At 28.8% G+C, this 20241-nt stretch overlaps 2 protein-coding genes across 3 annotated transcripts; one reads left to right on the plus strand and one right to left on the minus strand.

Moving 5' to 3' along the window:
- Window positions 1-317: 317 nt before the first annotated feature.
- On the plus strand, window positions 318-6125 carry LOC129967159 (RING finger protein 11-like). 2 transcript variants are annotated; one of them, XR_008784356.1, is made up of 4 exons: window positions 318-777; window positions 1410-1564; window positions 2536-4937; window positions 4969-6125. XR_008784356.1 is itself a non-coding variant. In XM_056081860.1 (3 exons), exons 1-3 carry the CDS (start codon window positions 667-669, stop codon window positions 2705-2707), a joined length of 438 nt encoding a protein of 145 aa, XP_055937835.1. In that variant the 5' UTR covers window positions 318-666; the 3' UTR covers window positions 2708-6125. The 2 variants fall into 2 exon arrangements, 1 of the variants encoding a protein (XP_055937835.1); XM_056081860.1 differs by having other exon boundaries at window positions 2536-6125.
- A 2183-nt stretch (window positions 6126-8308) lies between these two features.
- On the minus strand, window positions 8309-20002 carry LOC129980607 (uncharacterized). Its single transcript, XM_056090991.1, has 3 exons — window positions 19650-20002; window positions 10771-11001; window positions 8309-8624 (listed from the first exon to the last, which is right to left on the minus strand). Exons 1-3 carry the CDS (start codon window positions 19997-19999, stop codon window positions 8426-8428), a joined length of 780 nt encoding a protein of 259 aa, XP_055946966.1. The 5' UTR covers window positions 20000-20002; the 3' UTR covers window positions 8309-8425.
- Window positions 20003-20241: the final 239 nt, after the last annotated feature.

Below are 20241 nucleotides of genomic sequence, written 5' to 3' on the forward strand. Positions count from 1 at the left end.
GCAAATAAAATACAGCATTTATATATGTGCGTGTGTGCTTTTTAGTTTTTTTTTACCGGCACTAATTATCAATAAATTAAAATTTGTGTATTTATAAAAAGTGAGCTATAATATGAAAGATTTTTAATATATATTTTTTATTTTAGTATTTTTGAATTTATTTTAGATGTATTTTTATAAACTATAACAATATTTGGAATTTATTTTTTTATAAAAGTGGGAGCTTTCTTTATTTTGTGGAATCAGATTCCAAGAAAACTGGAATCTCAAGGCCTTCAACTATCAACGAAGAAGAGGAAAAGCGAAGTTCTTTTAACTGTCTGCAATATTTACTGGATCGTGATTGGTTGTCGTATTTCATCTTTGTTGTCTGTCCTCAGCTGTTTTGTGTTGACGATTGAAGATATTTAATTTATCGTGTATAATCCTAAAAATTGTTGAGTGACATGAAATGCAATTATCCAAAATTCTTTGTTTCAAATGCCCCAACTTAATTATTCATCTCACTAATAGTTGAAACCATAATTAAAAGCAACCTGTCGTCGTTTTGTTCCTTGTTTATTTATTATTCCTTTGTTGTCTAATGAAAGTGAAATAGGCATGCAGTAATCTTAAGTTATAAATGAATTAGGTATGCTTTGATCGCTGTGATAATATTTCTGCAATATGGGAAATTGTTTGAAATCTGTTTCAACTGATGACATATCTTTATTACGAGAAAATCAGAGTGCTAGAGAATCTTCATCAGATCAACTTGGACCACCACCACCATACCAAGTAAATGTCATATTCAGTTTGCCTTTATTTAGAAATTTTCTTCATATAAAATAAAAATTCTCTTTGTAAAATCTCTTGAAGAAAAATGTTTTTTTTTCTTGAAGAAAATATAAATCAAACTAAGTGAGAAATATTTTTTAATTGCTCTTCATGAAGCACAGACATCTTGTTACTATGTACGGAGAATTGTCATCAGTTTTTGAATTTCTTCCGTTTCACTTTATAAAATTTTATTTAAAAGAATATTTCGATTATTGGTCATGTTTTCTTAAAATTAATTATGAAATTTCTAAAGTTATATTTGTTAAAATTTTTGGAATTACTCTTTTATAATTAATTATAAACTCTAAATTTTATTCATATTCAAATTTAACTTCTTATGTAATTATATTAAAAAATTATTTCATAGAAGTATTCTTCTTTTGTAATTTATTAGTCGTTTTAATATATTTTGAGAAAAAAATAGACAGGAATTGCTTAGTATCAGAAGTCTAAATCTGTTTGTTTTCAGATAAATAAAATTTTTAAATCTTTATTATTGCCTGTGCTTTATATTATCCTTGTATTTGAAAGGCTCATTTAAAGTATTACTTACTGAATTTGAATTTATTTTTTGAGTTATATTGTTGTAGGAAACTGTATCTGTCCCAGTATATTACCCTTCACCTAATGTAAGTCGACCAGCTTCACAGTTGACTGAAGAAGAGCAGATAAAAATAGCTCAAAGGATTGGACTCATACAGCATCTTCCTACTGGGAAATATGATGGAAGTAAAAAGAATAGAGAGTAAGTGTTTAATTAAATTTATTTCTTGATTTTTTTTTTTTCATTTATGATTTTTTTTAAATAGTAGACTTGATAATTAATGCCTCAGGTGCATTTTTGTCATACTCTATAATTTTTTTTTTTTTTTTTTGAATTTGTATAATTTTAACATTTTCTCTCTCTGAGAAATTATATTATTACAGAATTTGATATTATTCTGCTTATAGAACAGATGTAATATTTTAAATTCAGTGTTTTCAATTAATTATTTAGATGATATTTATGTATTATGTTAATAGTTTTCTCTCTCTGTTATATTTCTCCTCCACTTTTTTCCTCAGTTTTCTATTTTCATCTGAAAATTTTCCATATTTATGATCTGAGATAATAAATATTATGAATGCAGAAATTTAATATTTCATATAACTTTTTTTAGTTATAATAAAACATGAAGAATATCTGTATTTTAAATAGAATAATAGTACCTTTCAAATGAAATTTCCTGGATATTTCATGGCAAAATCTTCTTTATAGTCTTATTGCATTATTGATCCTGAATATTTTACCTTTATGATAATGTTTTGACTATTGCTGAACACAGTTTGACTTATGCCTAAGATTTGCACTTTGTGTTTAAAAGCTGCCTTCATTGCTATAAAGAAATAGTAGAAATGTCATTTAACTGGATTGAAGTCAGAATCACTAGTATAAGTCATGGCAGTTTATGTGTTAAACATACTAAAATTATCATGATTCTTATAATTATATGAAGCAGTATTATATTTCCAATATTTGATCTTACTATCATTTATGTAGTTATGCAATGATCATATTTAAAATGGTATGCCTGTGGCTTTCAATATTGATATTTAAAAATTTATTTGTGTTATCATTATTTTATTAGTAAAATGTGTATATCTTGTGTTTGCATAATTTGATTGTATAAGCCTATTGACTAGATATTATTTATTATAAACTGCTTTACTTTCTAGATGTGTCATATGTATGGGAGAATTCAACTTTGGGGATCCAATTCGATTTTTACCTTGCATGCATATCTACCACACTGATTGTATTGATGATTGGCTGATGAGGTCATTTACATGTCCATCTTGCATGGAGCCTGTTGATGCAGCTCTTTTAACCACATACCAGACAAACTGAACTTATAATTTTTGTCTGCATTGTTCTTCTTGAAAAAAATTCAAGATCCAACTAGCAAAGTCTGAAACTTGTCAGACAAAACTTAAGTGTTGAATCCTCTGATTACCATTATGTATGATAAATGTATCCTGAATGCCTTCTTTCTGTTGTTTTTATTATTTTTTTTTTTTTTAGTTGAAAGAGCAGATATGAATTTGGGTCCTTTTAAAATATATTTTTTATTACAATATGAAGAATCACAATAATTTAGTTATAAGTCATCTCCTGTTGTACCAGTCATGTGTAGAATTATCATGGTGTGTTGCATTTTATTTTTTGGCTCATCAGTTTTAGAAGTTTTGGCTGACTGTGTTGAAAAATATCTAAAAAATTGTAGTTTCAGTAATATTGTAAAATTGTGTAAAGTTTCTCTCTCTGTGTCTGTGTTCCTAAATTATTATTATTTTTTTTTTTTTTCTCCTTCTGTTTTAAAAATTCAAAGTACAATTTACATACTTTGTTATATTCTTTTCACTTGGATTAGTCTTCAGGCACTATTCAATATTTCTATAAATTAAATACTTGATGAATAAAATTTACAATCAAACTTTAATTGTAAATATCTCACAAAGCACACATGCTTATAATTGTTCTTATATATGGATAATGATAATTTTTTTAAAGCCTGAACAGAAATTTTCTGCTGTAATTTTTAATGAATTTCCTAGTATCAGCTGTTTTGTTGATGTTAGGTTTTTGAGATGGGGAAATATATTCATTTAAATGATATAATAATTAAAAAATATTTTGTAACTAAAACAGTTTATATTCCTGCAAAAGAAAAGGAAGAAAAAAAAATTATTCCTTTGCATGTTCAGATTTTACTGACTTTCCATAAAATAGAAATATTTTTGTAAAAAGGGTCATCCACTCATTAATCATTAAATATGGTAAGATATGTGGCTATAAGATATGTTACTTTTATTAAGTAAAAAGGTGGAATGATATTGAACTTTTTATACTCATTTTCGAGTATTAATATTGTGGATAAGAGTTATTGTCCCAATATTTTTTTATATTTATTGTTTGGTTAATACTCTTATCCAAGAGATTCATGAAATAGAATAATCATAATTGTTATTTCTTTTTCCTTGTTTGTGTTGTATATCTTTGTTTGTGCTAATGAATTCAATTCAGTTTCAGTGTTAAAATGTTATCTCCAAGATATAATATGTGCCATCATATATTTGTCAGAATCAATAACTTGGCTTTGATCATTTCAGAGTTACTTTCAATGTTTAGTAAATATGCTTACAAAATATTATTTTAATAATGGTGGCATTATATTAAATTATCAGCTGCATCATTCCCATTAAAACAAAATGGTTAACATTTTCACTTCATTATCTGCTTTTCTTAACATTTTTATAAGGCATTATAATTTTTTATATAATGCCTTTAATGTTTCCTTTGTTTTAAAATATGATGTAATTTGCTCTAAAGTTTGTTTTTTAATAGTTAGCATGAAAAGAGTTTTCTTTATTTACTACAAAAATTCAAATAGTTATCTGCATTTCACTGGTTTTTAGGTTTAGTTTGTGGGTTTTTCAAAACTTTATATTTGTGCTAGGAAGTTTGAAAAATACCATTATGGCATGCTAAGGGAGGAAATATTAATATGTATGTAGAAAGAAATGAAAGTGCTTTCTATTTCCCAAGGCATTATTATATTAAAAGTGCTTCTATAGTTTTGTATTCTGTGCTGAATGGAGTGAATGCAAATATTTTTTCTTTTTTTTTATAAAATTATTTAGAGAGAAACTGTATATTTTTAACCATTAAAATTTAAAAATAGTTCATTATTATTCAGATATGTTTAATTTCTGTCCTATAATTGGGAGAGGTAGTATTTAGCAATTACTGTGAAGTAAGATTGCAGAATGCGGTAATATAACTATATAGAAAAATAAGTAAATGAGTAAGTTGATATATATATAAAAAAAATGAATGCATTAGATAAAAGCTTGTTTTGAAATTTTGAAATCACTTAAAAATACATTGATAGGAATATTTCAAGAAATTTTATTAGTTCTAAGAATTAATCGTGGTGCTAGAAGATGAATGAATCTCTTTTCTAGTCGTTTTGTTCACAATGATACTGAATGTTTGCTTTTAACTTCTCTGCTTTCATAATTTTTTAAGTTAATGGGGTAAAAAAAAAAATTTTTTTTAATGTATCATTTTTATAAAGGTAAAAACATAAATATATAAAAGTTTTAAAGGTAAAAACATAAATGCGAGAAACATAAATAAAATATTATTAAATGTCTCTTTTAAGGTCAGAATCCTTACTTAAAATGTTAGTAATGCTGTAGTGTGCATTAAAAGCATGGTCTTTTAAAAAATATCTACTGAAAAGAGTTCAGTGAACAAAAATTAGCTGAAGCTTCCTTTTCCAATGTTGATCTAAGTATATATTAAAAAAGGAATGATAATTCTTAGTTTGGACAAGTAGGGAAGAAGTTAAAATAATTTCGTAAATCAAAGATTTTTCTTTGTTTAAAATCCTATCTGGTTATCTTGAGGGGATCAGATAGTTTTAAAGGGCATTTTTAAATATAACTCATTATTGCATCAGACTTGTAATTAAAAAGAAAATATTTAGAATATTGCTGAATATATTGGAAATATTATTTGATACTAAAAGAGAATATTGAGAATGCTTATTTACTAAATTAAATGTTGACACCTTTATTATTATTATTATTTATTTATTTATTTGACATAAAAATTTATAAACCAGAGAAGCTTTGACATGTGAAGACTATGAATCCAAATTCTAAAGTCTTCCTAAAGAAAGTTAAATTTGTGCTAGAGTATATGAAAATAATTCAAATTTCAAACTGAGCTTTGTATATAAGTATACATATATAGTCATGGCTTGACTATTATAATTGGTACCTTTTTTATCTACTTAAATTGCAGCTTGCTTTGATATGCATGAAAAAGGAATAATAATTAAGTGTTCAACTGATGTGATAGTCATTGCTTTGTGATAGCTGCTTTTTCTTTTGTACACAGCTTTTATTGATATTAGGGTGTTGGCTGTATCCATACTGTATATATGGGAGTGACAGATAAACGAAAGTGTATTTAATGTGCTAATGTTTTTTTATATACCTGCATTTCGATTTATTTATATTTGTATATGTTCTATATTGGTGAAAAAGATAAGCAGTTTGTTATCTTGTGGATAGGTTAGTTCATCTGTATGATTTAGTGAAAGACTGCTTTGAAATGATAGAAGACAGATGACAGTAAATGAATGTTTTCGTGATAAAATATTATGGTTTCTAAGAGAAAGTGAAATCAAAATCATGTAGAATGTTCATGTAATATGTGGACGACCCCCTCTGAAAATAAAAGTTATTGAATCTGATTGCAAGAGTTTTTTTTTTTATCCATAATTTATATGTTTTAATGAAACTGCTAGATGACTGACATTCTTGTCTTGACTTTATTGATATGTTACAGCACAGTTATATGGCAAATGTTATGATGTTTGCTGTAACTGCATATTATCTTTTGAATGCATATGATATAAAAATCTCCTTGCAAAATTTTCTTTGATTTTTAAAATTAAATTGGCATAATACATTTGGTATGTTATATGAATTGATATCTTAGATAATATATTTGAAAATTTCTTAATAAATAGCATTGCTAAAAGCTTATAGTTAAGTGAATGTCTAATTTATTTTCTAAATGTGCAGTAATTATTGAATAATTCACCCTTATTTAGTTAGATTTCTGACCTCATTGTCATTCTTCCAGCTTATTTTGGATGTAACTTTAAACACCGTTTTTTATTTATTATTATTATTATTATTATTATTGCAGTCTAAGTTTCCTGTCTGTTTCATCTGACAGGCATGGTATCCGATTTTAAATTAACATAAACTTCTATCAATGTCAGTAAAATAGTCATGCCAAATTTCAAAAACATTAATTCTGTCTACTACCAAAGGAACCAGAAGTTTTGATACGAAAAAGCTTTTGTGTGTTTTAAAAGCTTTTTTGTGTTGTGTTCGACGGCGTCAGAATAAATGCAATATTTTAACTCTTTGGATTTGGTTTTGATTCTGCTAAATTATGTTGCAATAAAAAGTTCGATTGTAATTATGAAATTTTTGTTCTCTCCAACCTATTATTTTTTTTGTATTAGCGTATGTAGACAATATTTAATTAAATATAAATTATATATAATCGCCAATTCAGTTTTAATATCGCCGAAAAGAATTTGCAATCAAATAGCGAAATAAGCCAGTTCAATTCAAAGCAGCCTGAACATGATTGCTTGTTGAGAGATGTTTTTAAATGGAACCATGAAGATACAGTGTTTGAATCATTCCTGTATCGTCTGTTAAATAAAAGTGCAATATATGGCCCTCTATTTTATGTGCAATTTTCATGCATAAAACTACGTTTTGTTATTGATAATTTTAGTATTATTTTAAAAGCGTAGACGAAACCATTGACGCAGCGATCGGGGGCAGCTTAAGAGGATATAGAAATTCCCGCTGCTAATCTTATGAGCCGGCGCTCTGGTTTTGTCATTGATAATTTTGGTGTTATTTAAAGGTCAATGACGTAGCGATCGTGGGCTAGCTGTAAAGGATATAGAAGTTCTAGCTGCTGGTCTTGTGAGCCGACGCTCAGGGGACAAAACTTTTATACCTCTTTATTAGTAATAAAATATGACGAAGGGATGAAAAAATATGCTTTCGGGCATTCCCTTTATAAGTCACTGTTGATGACAGGACCAAATAATCATTACATCACGGTCATCGTTTACATTTACTACGCCTCTGGATGAACTGTAGTGAAAATTTTGGATGTTTATAGAACATTTTTCATTTTAATCTGATATCCTGCATAAATTTATATTAGAAATGTATATAAGCAAAATATCCATCATTAGAAAATTGTTTTAATTTTTATCCTTAGTTTTATTTTTAATCTAATAGATAAAATAAGTTTGAAAATAGACAATTAAATTGTACTTCTGAGATGTCTGATTAATGAGATTGAAAAAGTTTTTATTATTATTATTGCTGAAGAATTCTGAAGTTTCTGATGGAGATCTGAAGATTCTATCAAAGTTCTTCATTAGTTACTTAGTAAAGAGAAGTGAATGCTCCTCAAGAAGATATTCATGTCATTAGGTCAAATATTCAAAGCGTAACTGATGTATAAAGCATAAAAATTAAAAAAAAAGAGACCTTACAATAATTAAATGTTCGTTTTATTCTATGGCTATTTTATTCTATTTTTTAACGAAATCTTTGGCTATAAATGCTGAATTAAGCAAATTAATTTTTTTAAAGTTAAATGAAAAATGTTTTTTTTTTTTTTTTTTTTTTTTTTTTTTTTATAAAACATCTTTTATTCGCTTATCGTATAGAATGATTGGTTTGTAATCGATAATCATGTCAGTCAAGGGTAACGTTGAATTACAACAAGAATAATAAAGGAACACAGATTTTTATATCATTGTCTTTTCGTCGGTAACATATCCATCTTAAATCAGATTTTCCAATTATCAACACTGGTAGTCTGTAAATTCGTTTCCGTTTCTTGAAAAATGTCTCTTTGTTAGTTATATGTTATTTATAACATAAAAACTAAACGATGTACCTGAAACGAAGCAGACGATCCTCTTAACAGTTTTTAAACGAATCAGTAGTCATCGCTGCCTTTGTCGAACTTCACCTTGGGCACATAGCAAACACAGCAAGATGGGAAGAGGAATTTCGATAGGAAAGGCCCTTTATGTGGATTGTAAGGATCGATTGCTAGTAATGTTTGGGTGTTGTATCGTTGCTGGCAAGTTGCTTGATAGCATGGTGGTACGAAATTGCAGTAGGAATTGTCATATCTGTGGAATGCAAAAACATAATCATTATTCAGAACTAAAAGCAAGTAGCACAGTATTCTAGAAAAATGTTCCTGGATAGTTGGAACTTATATATTGTTAATTTGATAGTTAAATCGTTTGTAGTTTTGTATAGTAATAGTATTGTTAAGTTCTACTACTTTTCAAATCCCGCAGAAAATATTCTTTCTATTCCTATAGAATTTCATCTATGTTACTAGAATATTTTATTAATTTATAAAATTATTTGACAGGTCCAAAACACTGGAACATTAATAAATATTTTTTTTCTTGTATTTTTTTCCTTAGCAATGTTTATTGAAAGTTTCTTAGAATTAGCGTGTTTTTTCAACCTCTAGCATGCTTTATTAAACTTACCAGAATGTAATTTCGTCACTTCACAGGAACATTTAATATTTGATTAAATGTAATATTATCTTCTAAGATAAACAGCCTTTTCCAAAATATAAAATTTAGACAACGTGGGGGTAATCCTTATGATGTGATAGTTACATGCCAGACGGCGCTATGAATGCCATCTAATATTTGATCTTAGGTTGTGCTGTGATGTGAGTCCCTTCTCCCCCGAGACATGCGTTGTGAATTTCAGTGTTATATTAGTAGGACATATTTGACATATATCACATGAACATAATTTTTTTTATTTTTATTTTCAGGTAAAACTGTTAGAACATCTTAACTCCACATAAAAATCAAAGAAATATTGTAAAACACATATACATGCAATATGCGCAAATTTATATAACTATTTAAATGTTTAATATTACAAAAGAATATAAACGATATTTTTCATATGTTCTAATGCTGATGTTTGCTATAATGGCGGATCGATATTTTAGCCCTTATTGCGTAAATCTCTTTTTATTTTATATTGTTTGGTTAAAACTTAAAATAATTTATGATTTTTTTTTATTTCTTCCTCATTTTGTTCAAATATATAAGGATTATCATTTTTCACTTCCTTCTATATGATGTATAAAAGAAGTATACTGTAATCTTAAATCAAGGTTTTGAAATATCTTACTTACTTCGGAAAACACATTTTTGGCATTATCTCTGTCTGTGAACACGATAACTCAAAAACACTTTGAGCTAGACATCTGAAGTTTGGTATATGGACTTGAGACCAAATTTGCAGATTTCTATCAAATTCTGAATGAAACGCATTCTAAAGAAGCCAGTCTATCTGGTTATTCGATTATAAGTGAACGTGGTAATTCTAAAATTCGAAAGAGCTGGGCACATAAAATTTGATACACAGGTTTAACGCCTAAAATATAAATCTGAAATCATTTGAAATAAATCTGTCAAAGTCTTCTCTATATATCATGCGTGTAAACGCAATAATTTATAAACCCGATGATTTAAATCAACGAAATTCGGTATGTTATCTTGTGACTACAACTACCGTTCCGTATCAAATTTTGGTTCCATCGGTCGGCAAAAAGGCGTTCAAAATGACACTCGCTCAAGAGATTCAGTAAAAATGATATATTCACTTCAAAAACATATTTCATGACTATTGTTTGCTAATGGCATGCGAAGCATTTGCTGCCTTACCCAAGATTCATGATTTTATGTGGGGGAGGGGGGTAAGGCCTTAATTGGAGGTAGGAGAGAAAGTCTCGGGCAGACTTCTCACACTGGTTTGAAGTTATTTTGCAATGTTAATGCTGAAAATTGATCTCGATATATTGTCTTGTTGGAAATAAATTTCATCTAAATAAAAGTCTCAGTACATTATTTATATCTTCGATGTTGTTCGGTTTTATAGGTATATAGATGTTAGTTTTTTGACGTTCTGTCAGTTTCAAAAACAAAGGAAATGCAAAGTTTATTAGAAATCTTTTGCTTTTATGCTCACATATATAAACAGTAATGTAGTATTATGACAATGCCTTTGCCCTCAAATACTGATTATGCTGGTTGCGGAGACATTAAAAAAAATTACTGGCATGTAACAGTCATCTGCAGGTGGCTGTCTTAACAACTTCGATAAAATGTCGAAGATTATTGATATGTTCGCCTTCTATCAAATAACATTAAGCCCTGGTCATTCAGTTAAGTCAAGTAGGAAAATGTATAGCATAAAGTTAATAATGTGTAAAAGAATCGAAATTTTACTCACCTGCATATAACTTCTGTCACAAATTGTGCATACTGCTCTGTATTGATAACCACCACCCACCGACCATTATTGTTCTTAGCCCATCCAGGTCTGATCATGCGAGTGATTGAATCGCACACCAAGGCTCCGTCAGCATTCTCTGCGATCCGTGGCATGCGTTGATGCTTCAGATCTCGAAACAGTTTTTCCAGTGGCCATTTCATATATTTTATCACTTGACTTACCACGTCACTATAATAAAAAAAAGAAATTACAGTAGGTTTCTTCTTAACCAGTAATAACGAGTCATCGCCTGTATTGGATAAATGAATGTGTCTAAAAATTATTTGTTCGTTTTTTTTAAATCTTTGATTCCGTTTGTAGAAATTGGAATATGTGGAGTCTATTGGTCATTGAAAGATGTTTGCATGTTGGCCAAGGGACATTGGTCCATGCAGTCATGAAATCCATTAATTTTTCACCAATCGGCTTTAATTAAGTCAATAATATTTTAAAACTGAAATATATTCTTATAACTTCAAAAAACAATATTTTAAAATCACGATACATATCACATGAAAGTTACATATATCTTAATGTAATTATACATAACGTTGAATGTTTGACTGCTTGCAGAATTATGGACAGAGATTTAAATTCAATCCAGAATGTACTATGTATATTGTATTGTGCTTTTTCTCGAATAATCACCAGTAACTTAGCAAGTTTACCAGTCTTTTGACTTTCTCGCATACAAAATAGAGAGCGCATAGAGAAAGTGTTATAATCGTCAAAATATTTGATTTAAAAAATATGAGCAATTTCCATTCTTCTTTGAGTTCGAAAAACACATTTTTGGAATTACGTTTGTTTATCTCTAACTCGAAAATGGTTTATGTTAGGTGGGTCAAATTTATTGGAAATTTTTATCGAGTTTTGAACGAAATCTTTTTTGCAAGAAATTCTACAAATGGAAGTGAATACGATAATAATAAAATGTAAAGAGTTAGATAGATAAAAATTGTTGCACAGTTTTAGTAACTGTGTATCAAATTTTGAATTATGTCCATCAATGGATTGACCGTCTATCGTCTGTACATTCGTATATACGTAAACACGGTAACTCGGAAACTCAGCGATTAAGACAGATGAAATTTAATGTGAAATCTTGTAACTGGAATAATCTTCGAATAAATGATAACTGTTCTTGTTGTTAAAAAAATATCTAATGCAACAAAATTCATTAAAATTCTCCTGGCATTTCCAAACTCTTACAATAGGAAGAGTTTAATAAATATTAATATAAAAAAGAGTTTTAAAATATTATCAGAAATAATTCATCTAAAAATAGACTTCGACTGTTAAACCGCTTCATGCGTGAATTGAACAGTTTCTTATAGAGGAACGTTATGGAGCGCAATTCCTTTTAAAATGACCTTTACTTTCAGAAATATTAATATTATAATTATTATTATTTGTGATATATTTTTACTTCTTTCCTGTTTTTTTTAAATTGTTTTGTTTTTTGTATCGCTTATTTTCTTTTACGTGTTTTATGTATGTTTGTGATTTTGTGCCAAATCTTGATTTCAAAGATTTAAAAAAAACATCCAACATTTATATTTAGTTCCTATACTATAAAAACATTCATGTGCGGAACTCTGAAAACAAATATCTGAGTACTCGTGTCTTTCGAGATCGTTCTTAAGACCCACATTTTTTATCTGAAGGGAGGGAATACTTTTATTGGGAAGTATGCTAGAAAGTTTCTTAGTGATCACTCTCACTGATTTATAATTTTATGTGCTTTGTTTCATTAAAAGAATGACATCTAATCATGGTAAAAGTTTTTCTTCGAAAATACATGATTCGTTTCTAATGCTGCTGCATAAACATTTGACGAATAACGACATAAAACACTGCGTTTTCATAATACAAATTTCGCATAATTATTTCTTTTAATATAAACTTAACATTCAAACATTTGTGTTTCAGTATTTGCTAAAAAACTGTACTAAAATCATTATTATGTATGAAACAATATTTCTTTCTTTAGGTATTTGAGAACTTCGCGAAAAAGTCTTAACTATTGACTGCATAAAAGCTGACGTGATCGTTTACATACGTGGTATTGACTGCATATCACGTATGTAAACGAACTTGCAATTTTCAGAATACTGAGCTTTGCCTTCCTGTTTTCAAGCATATTTCCAACCACACCCTAGAAATGGGGTGTAGGAAAAAAAAAATCCTATATCCCATTTCAGAAGATGCGTGCTTAATTAATTATTTTGCAAGTAAGCTCACTCTTAATGGTCGCATTAGCACGAAGAGGGCAGTATTTGCATGTGCTAAAAAAATAATTAATCACTAGACATTTGATAATACTTTTCTCGAATGTTTGGCATTTATTTGTGTGTTCTATTTTATTACCTTCAATACTGAATTTCTAAGAACCTGTGAGGTTTTAAATAATCTGTTTTGGTATTGCATTACTATTTTGTTTGGGCGAGTTAGAATGAAATATAAAGCGAAGTTAATATAAAATTACAGTGAAGTATTCATTCAGTTAACTTCCATTTTACAAAGATTTCTATAGAATATTAACCAATATCGAATAAAGTTGTGTCAGAGTCCTTAGGTAATGCAAGGTTCGGTACTTTTTTTTCCCCATCTAAACTTCAAAAATCTATATTTTTGTTAATTTTATTTTAATTTCAAACGGACAGTTTTTAAGTAACACATCTATATCTATACTTATAATAAAAGCTGGATGCATGTGTAAAACTGAATTTTACAATGAATCCGTGAAATTTTAAATTATGAAAGTTATTCTATAGTGCACATAAGATTTCAATGCCGATCGATTCTGCTTTCACTTCATTTTTTTAAAACTCGTGCTTGATTTCAGTAAAAAATGTTTTTATATCAATTACAATTTAACACTTCCACTTTTATTTAAAATTGAATTTTGCGGGCGCTGATAACAAATGAGAGAGAGATACGTAGTACAATTAATAAAACGGCTTAAAGCCTACATAATAGTATAAGTGAATTATATGACTATCAAAATTTGAAATATTTAAATTAGAAATATTTAAATTAGAAATATTTTGATGCAAAATCTATTACGAGATTAAGTTACATAAAATATTTCATTGAAAATAATTACTGGTAAACCGGCTTGTCGCCAAACGCGACTAGTATTACAATAAATTGATATAATAAAATATTAACTGAGGGTCCCTTCCAGAAATCTGATTTCAGCAACTCGCGTTTGAAAATTTTTAATTTTAATTTTTAAAATAAAATTAATTATAAAACTTTTAATGCGTTTTAAATTCTTAGATCTAAAGTTGATCATGGCTGTTTGACTAGTAAGTCAATCAGCTAGCTACACAAATAAAAAAAAAAGATTGGTAGAGGATTTTGAAAACATAAAAAAATTTTCGTACAATGATATTCTAAACTTTAAAGGATACTTGAATTTAAGATGATTATGTTCAAGTACATGATCATAATACAATAAATTGCTTAGTAGCTTGCGATTAGATAATCTTGAAAATAAAAAATAAAAAAAAAATCTTGTGGTTTCAGGTCTTTCAAAGTAATGAGGGCCCCTAGGAAATTGCTTATTTTGCTTTTCTGATAATCCTGTCCTGACCTTGATACTCTTCTCCATATTACGAAAAATAATTTCTATATCACCAAGTGGTAAAACTTTTTTTTTACTATGTTTCGTGACCTTTCGTTTTCAAAAGATTTTACAAAATCAACTAAATAGCCAATCGATCCAATATGAAATATATTACAATCACAAGGAAGCGTTACAAATAACTTTTACAACAAAAGTGTAAGACTTCTTTTTATTGCAAACGTGTTCTTTGTAATAAACTTGTATAAAACAAAATTAACGATTTTTTTAAGGTTTTGGATATGTGTTAAGTAGATAGGTAAATTTCAATCTTTGTATTTTTCTTATTTTTACTTTCCCGTATAAGAAATGTACAAAGATAAAATATTTTTTATTAAAAAAAAAAGATAGAAACTCGAGATTTTGACGAATCTTCGAATTTCAAATCTACCCGAGTCCAAAAAACTCAATTTGAAAACTCTTATAGCTCAAAAAACGATTTGCATAAATTGATCAAATTCGGTATATGATCTCTATTCCAAATTTTTAGATTGCAGTCAAATTTTTAACTAGATAAGTTTAGAGAAAAATCTATCCATCTGATTATCCGTATATAAGTTAATTCGATAATTATAAAACTAATTGGCTGAAATTTGGTACACAGATTTAACATCTTAAGAAATATAAAATATGAAAAGCCAAATATGTCACAGAGTTAACTATTTGTTTTTTTGCACTTTGAAAAGCATATAAAAGCAATAACTAAAGAAAAAGAAGCAATGGCTTAAATATATGGAATTTAGCATATGATTTTGTGGCAACGATTATAGCTCTGTATCCAATTTTGATTTTAATTGTTCGGAAAAAAGATGACCAAAATGCATATTCAGTTTTCTGGTACTTGTGTATTAACAGCCTCCCTGCGATTAATCGCCAAAGATCTCAAGACAGATTCAGTAAAACCGCCATCACATCGTTTCAAACGTTTTTGTCATAGTAACACTTTTGGCATTTTATCTGTATTATATTAGCAATATTGAAATATTTGCATTATTAAACTGTTAAAAACGGGGTCGCGCATTTTACTTTTTCAGTAAAGCATGCAAAAAGAGAAAGCATTTGATTTCTAAAAATCTGAATGCGAGATTTTGATAGTATGACCACATTTTAAAACTCCCTGTTCTTAAAAAAACTATTTGAGGTTTAATTACATTAACGACCCATTTTTTAAAGCAACACTAGGGCTACTTTACGAATGACCTCGTAATTTTGAACCGCTGTCAGATGACGAGGAGGACACATGAGTTGACAACCCCCTCGCCATCCTTCCGCACCACATCAGCGGGAGGACGTTTGGCCCCTACGGATTCAGCGTGCACCATACCCTTTTGCAAGACGATTCTTCGGTGGAATCAGGTCTTGAAACTGGAACCCCCCCATCCCGAAGACGAGACCTTACCACCAGGACACCGCAGTTCAACTATTTTTGGAATTATGTTTGTATACATGTATAATAATTTGATGATTCAAAGACGAAAAGGGCTAGATGACTGAAATTTCTAATGTTATCTTAACACCAAAATTTTCAATGTGTATCAAATTATGGGAGACATCTGCTCACTGGAATCACGTTTCTTCGTTAGTATGCATGTGAATAAGATAACTCTGAGACTCATATCGGATTGATGAAGTATAGATATGTTTCAAAATTTCTGATCTAATCTTGATTTGTTATCACTCGTTATATTTGAGTGCATCTGAACTTGGTAACTCAAAAACAGAGAAGATGTATGCATGAATTTTAGTGTATGGTCTTATCAAGAACTTATAGGCTTGTATTAAATTTTGAACCCAGTTAATACGTTTCTTTTTATGACCTCCCGGTTTATTTGGCGATTTTCAGATTACACCAAGAACTCCATGATAATTTATTTTCTTGGCGGTTTTTCGGATTGTGACTAGACTGCTATACTTCGTTATACATAAGATGTCAGTACGGTTGTAATTCCGAGTTTACTTGGCTATTTTCAGAATACACCAAGATGAGATTGTGCCAATTATTTCAGTTGGCGTTTATTTGTATTTTCTTGGAGACATTTTGAAGGCCATAAATATAAGCACCTCGAAATGTCCACTCAGTTCTTCATTGTATTAATTTAAACACGGATTTTTCCATCTTGTTTATGAGGAATTGGAGAAGAGTAATTTCATACTGGTGAATCTATTATTATTCCAGTTGAGCACTCTATAAAAAAATAATATTCTGTGCCCAATAATTCGTAAAAAGATTTATAAATTATATAAGGAATATTTTCATAGTTTTACATTACAATGCTTCAGATATGAAAAACCTGAATTTTATTTCAAAATATTGAAGCTTAAATGGTTTTCTCGGGCACAAATAAATTTTAAAAAAAGATACATTTTCTAAAACATTTTAACTTTTTTACAGTATGGTGATTAAATGCAATGACAAATAAACTTACTGAATAACATTTGTAAATACTTTATTGCTAAAAATGCAAGAAAAGCTATAAAGTTTTAAATTAAAAAAGTATGTAAACAAAATTAGTATATTTTAGTATTTAAATAATTTCTAAAAATTATATTTTTAAAAAGCTAAAATTTTTAAAGAAAAGGCAGTGGTCGGATGCATTGTAACGTAAGTTTGAAGACAAATTTTTATTCTGAAGAAATAGAGAGAGAAAAGAGGCTTTTTGCGAATAAAAGTTTTGCTATTTTCTGCATGGAAACAACAATCCTTAGAATAATCTCAAAGGAAAACATATCAAGGGCTCAACCCAACCCAGAAAATTTTGATATGGTCAAGCCCTACGAGCAAACGCAAGCGACATTACGTCTTTCCGTTTCTATGGCAACTGACATTGATAAAGAAGATTGGTACCAGGGAGTTTCTATTTGTATTAGAAGTCTGGAAAACAATGAAGCCTTTTAGAACCGATGATCCGCGTCATAAGTACGTCACAAACAGAAAATTAGTTTCCATTTTTATCTAACGTATGTACTGCCCTCTTTCTTTCTTTTAGCAAAACTTTATTTGATTATGGGACAATGTCACGCCTTTCAATTGATCAAAAAATCATTTTCCATTTTTCTTGGAAATGCGACCACGGAGCCTTGAACCAAGAAAGAATATTCTAAATTTAGAGCACATCAATGATAAAGAAATTTGTCAGCATCGTTTTATTATTTCTTATTATTAATCACTAGCCGCCTTTGGCGATCAGCTGATTCACAAGACATATTGATTATATGTAATTTCAGTTAATTTTCTTAGGCATGACTTTATGTCTGTAATATCATTCACAAATTTTTTTTAAGCATCAAATTGTAATAAAAATTAAAATCGTGTTATTTTAATAGTTTTACTAATGTTATGTTACAATGCAGTTTCTAATGGAAACTAATCCCATGACATCAAAGCATAATCGGACTAATGACATAAAAAAATTGTCCTCTTCATTTATCATCTAATTTTCGAGGTACTATAATTTTACCTTTTACTTTCTTGTATAGAAAATATGGATAAATTACTGTAATCGTCAAAAATTCGCCAAATTGGTATTTTGGCTTATCTCCATATTTTAAATCTCCCTGACTTCGAAAAACAAATTTTTAGCATTATATTTGTCTGCGACAAAGATAGGACAAAAACGCTCTGAATTAGGTAGATGAATTTTAATGCATGGTCTTTACATCAATTTTGTAGATTTCGTTTGAACGAAATCAATTCTGAGGAAGTCTGTTTGTCTAACTTTTCGAATATAACGAACACGAAAACTACAAAATGAAGAGAGTTAGATGGTTAAAATTTGATTCATAGCTTTAGCATATAAATTTCAGATACTTGTCAAATTTTGTAATCAAATTCGTCAAGGGTTTGACGCTTGACGAGTTTGGTTCGCCTGTCAGTCTGTGCTTTCACAAGCCTGTAAACACGATAACTCAAAAATACAATAACACAAATATATGAAATTTGGTATATTATTTTATGAATACATTTATAATTCTATACCAAATTTTAGATTCATTGATTGAAAACAACACAGCTAAAACACACATTCATTTTTTGGATAGCTATAGTTAAATGATAGGGATTAGTGGCGTAAAGCAAATCGCCAAGACTCACACGACAGATTTAGTAAAAATGTTAAATTAACGTGAAAGGTCAATATTTCATAACTATTGTTCGCCAATACTATGCAAGGAATTCGCGAATTTACCCAAAGTCGACAATTTTATGGGAATACCTCCTTTATTAAAGAATATACGATAACGTTTTGGGGAGATTATTTCTGTGGTTTATTAAATATGTAAACACTTAGATATTAAACAGGATCCTTCTTTCTTTAACTATTCTTTTTAGAATGCTTTTTTCAACAATGAAAAAAAGTCACTCGATTAAACATTTGATAAAGAACGAAAACGGTTTGAATTATATGGCAGCATTATAATCTATTACTAAAAATTAGGCATTTTTTTTTTTTTTTTTTTTTTTTTTTTTTTTTTTTTTTTTTACTATCTAAATTTTGATAAAATGTGCGAGACTACTAAATTGGTATTATTATAAGAACAATTTTTAAAATTTTGTGGCAATATAGAAATTATTTTTGTGTAATAATATTTTTTGAAACTGTTGAATAAAAACGCCAAAATTTTGCTTGGTTTTTAATGAATTAAAATTTTCTCCAATAATATCTAATTCATGCTGCGGTTTTATTTTCCACGTGTATGTATAAATTTATTGAAAAATTTCATAGATATCTGTAAACTTTAGGAATGGATAAAAAATAGAAATGAAGTAATTTGTCTTCTTATTAAACTAAAATAAAAATTTGCTTCAAAAGGAGCTATCAGTTTCGCTAAAAAAATAGTAAGAATTAGGGATGTTTTTCATTAACAATTTTTGCATGAACAATGAAATGAAGATGAAATCTAGAGAATCAGGTACTGAAATTATGTTGATTAATGAACTCTTGCTTTCTAATATAAAAATATTAAAAAATCTTTATGAATTAATATACAAAGCCGAATGAAAATAAAATAATTTTTTGTTTGTTTTGTTTTTAATTTTTCTATTTGTCTTAAGAAAAAAAAGCAATTTGTCTTCATAAAAGCAATAAAATTAATTTTCATATTGAAGGTTTTCAAAATAACTATTTGCATGTTCCAAATAAAGTAGTTTGCCATAAAACACAACAGAAATAAACCTAAAACGATACAAAAATATTAAGCATTTACTCACATGGGATAATCTTCTTTGTAACTGCAATAATAGCGTCCGTACTGGGCACAACCTGGAGGCTTCTTAGATCCAGCAGGTTCTTTCATTTCAGACTCTGGTCCTTGTTCCCAAGTCCCAGCTGTCTCCTGCCTCTTGGTATTGGGATACTTTCCCACAGGTGGTAGAGCTGTCACTTGTGACACCCAGTTTGCCATCCTTATTAACTTTTCTTCATTCAAGGCTTCTTCAGGAGGTTTGTCTAGAAAGATCCAGGTGGCTTTCATTTTGGACTCTTCCTCCAGAATGTTTGTCATGTTAGACAAAGACGTCTGTGGGGGAGTAGACTTTAGAGGTTCGGCCTGAGGCATCATGTTTTCTGAAGCAACGAGTATACAATGTGTGAAAAGGAAAATTGTCCAGCCGTAGCCCAGGTTTAGCAGCATACCCTCTGAAATAATTATTTTTAAAAAGTTATTTGTTTTTCCAAGAAGCAATTGATATTCAAATTACTGTTCTTTTCCTTTTTCTTCTTATCCTAAAGAAGCTATATCACAGATCGATCTTTAATCTCATGTTATGCATTCTATTCCAATTCAGTTTTTCTTTATTGTGC

Source organism: Argiope bruennichi, chromosome 1 (genome assembly GCF_947563725.1).
Source record: "Argiope bruennichi chromosome 1, qqArgBrue1.1, whole genome shotgun sequence".
In the NCBI taxonomy this organism is placed as follows: domain Eukaryota; kingdom Metazoa; phylum Arthropoda; class Arachnida; order Araneae; family Araneidae; genus Argiope; species Argiope bruennichi.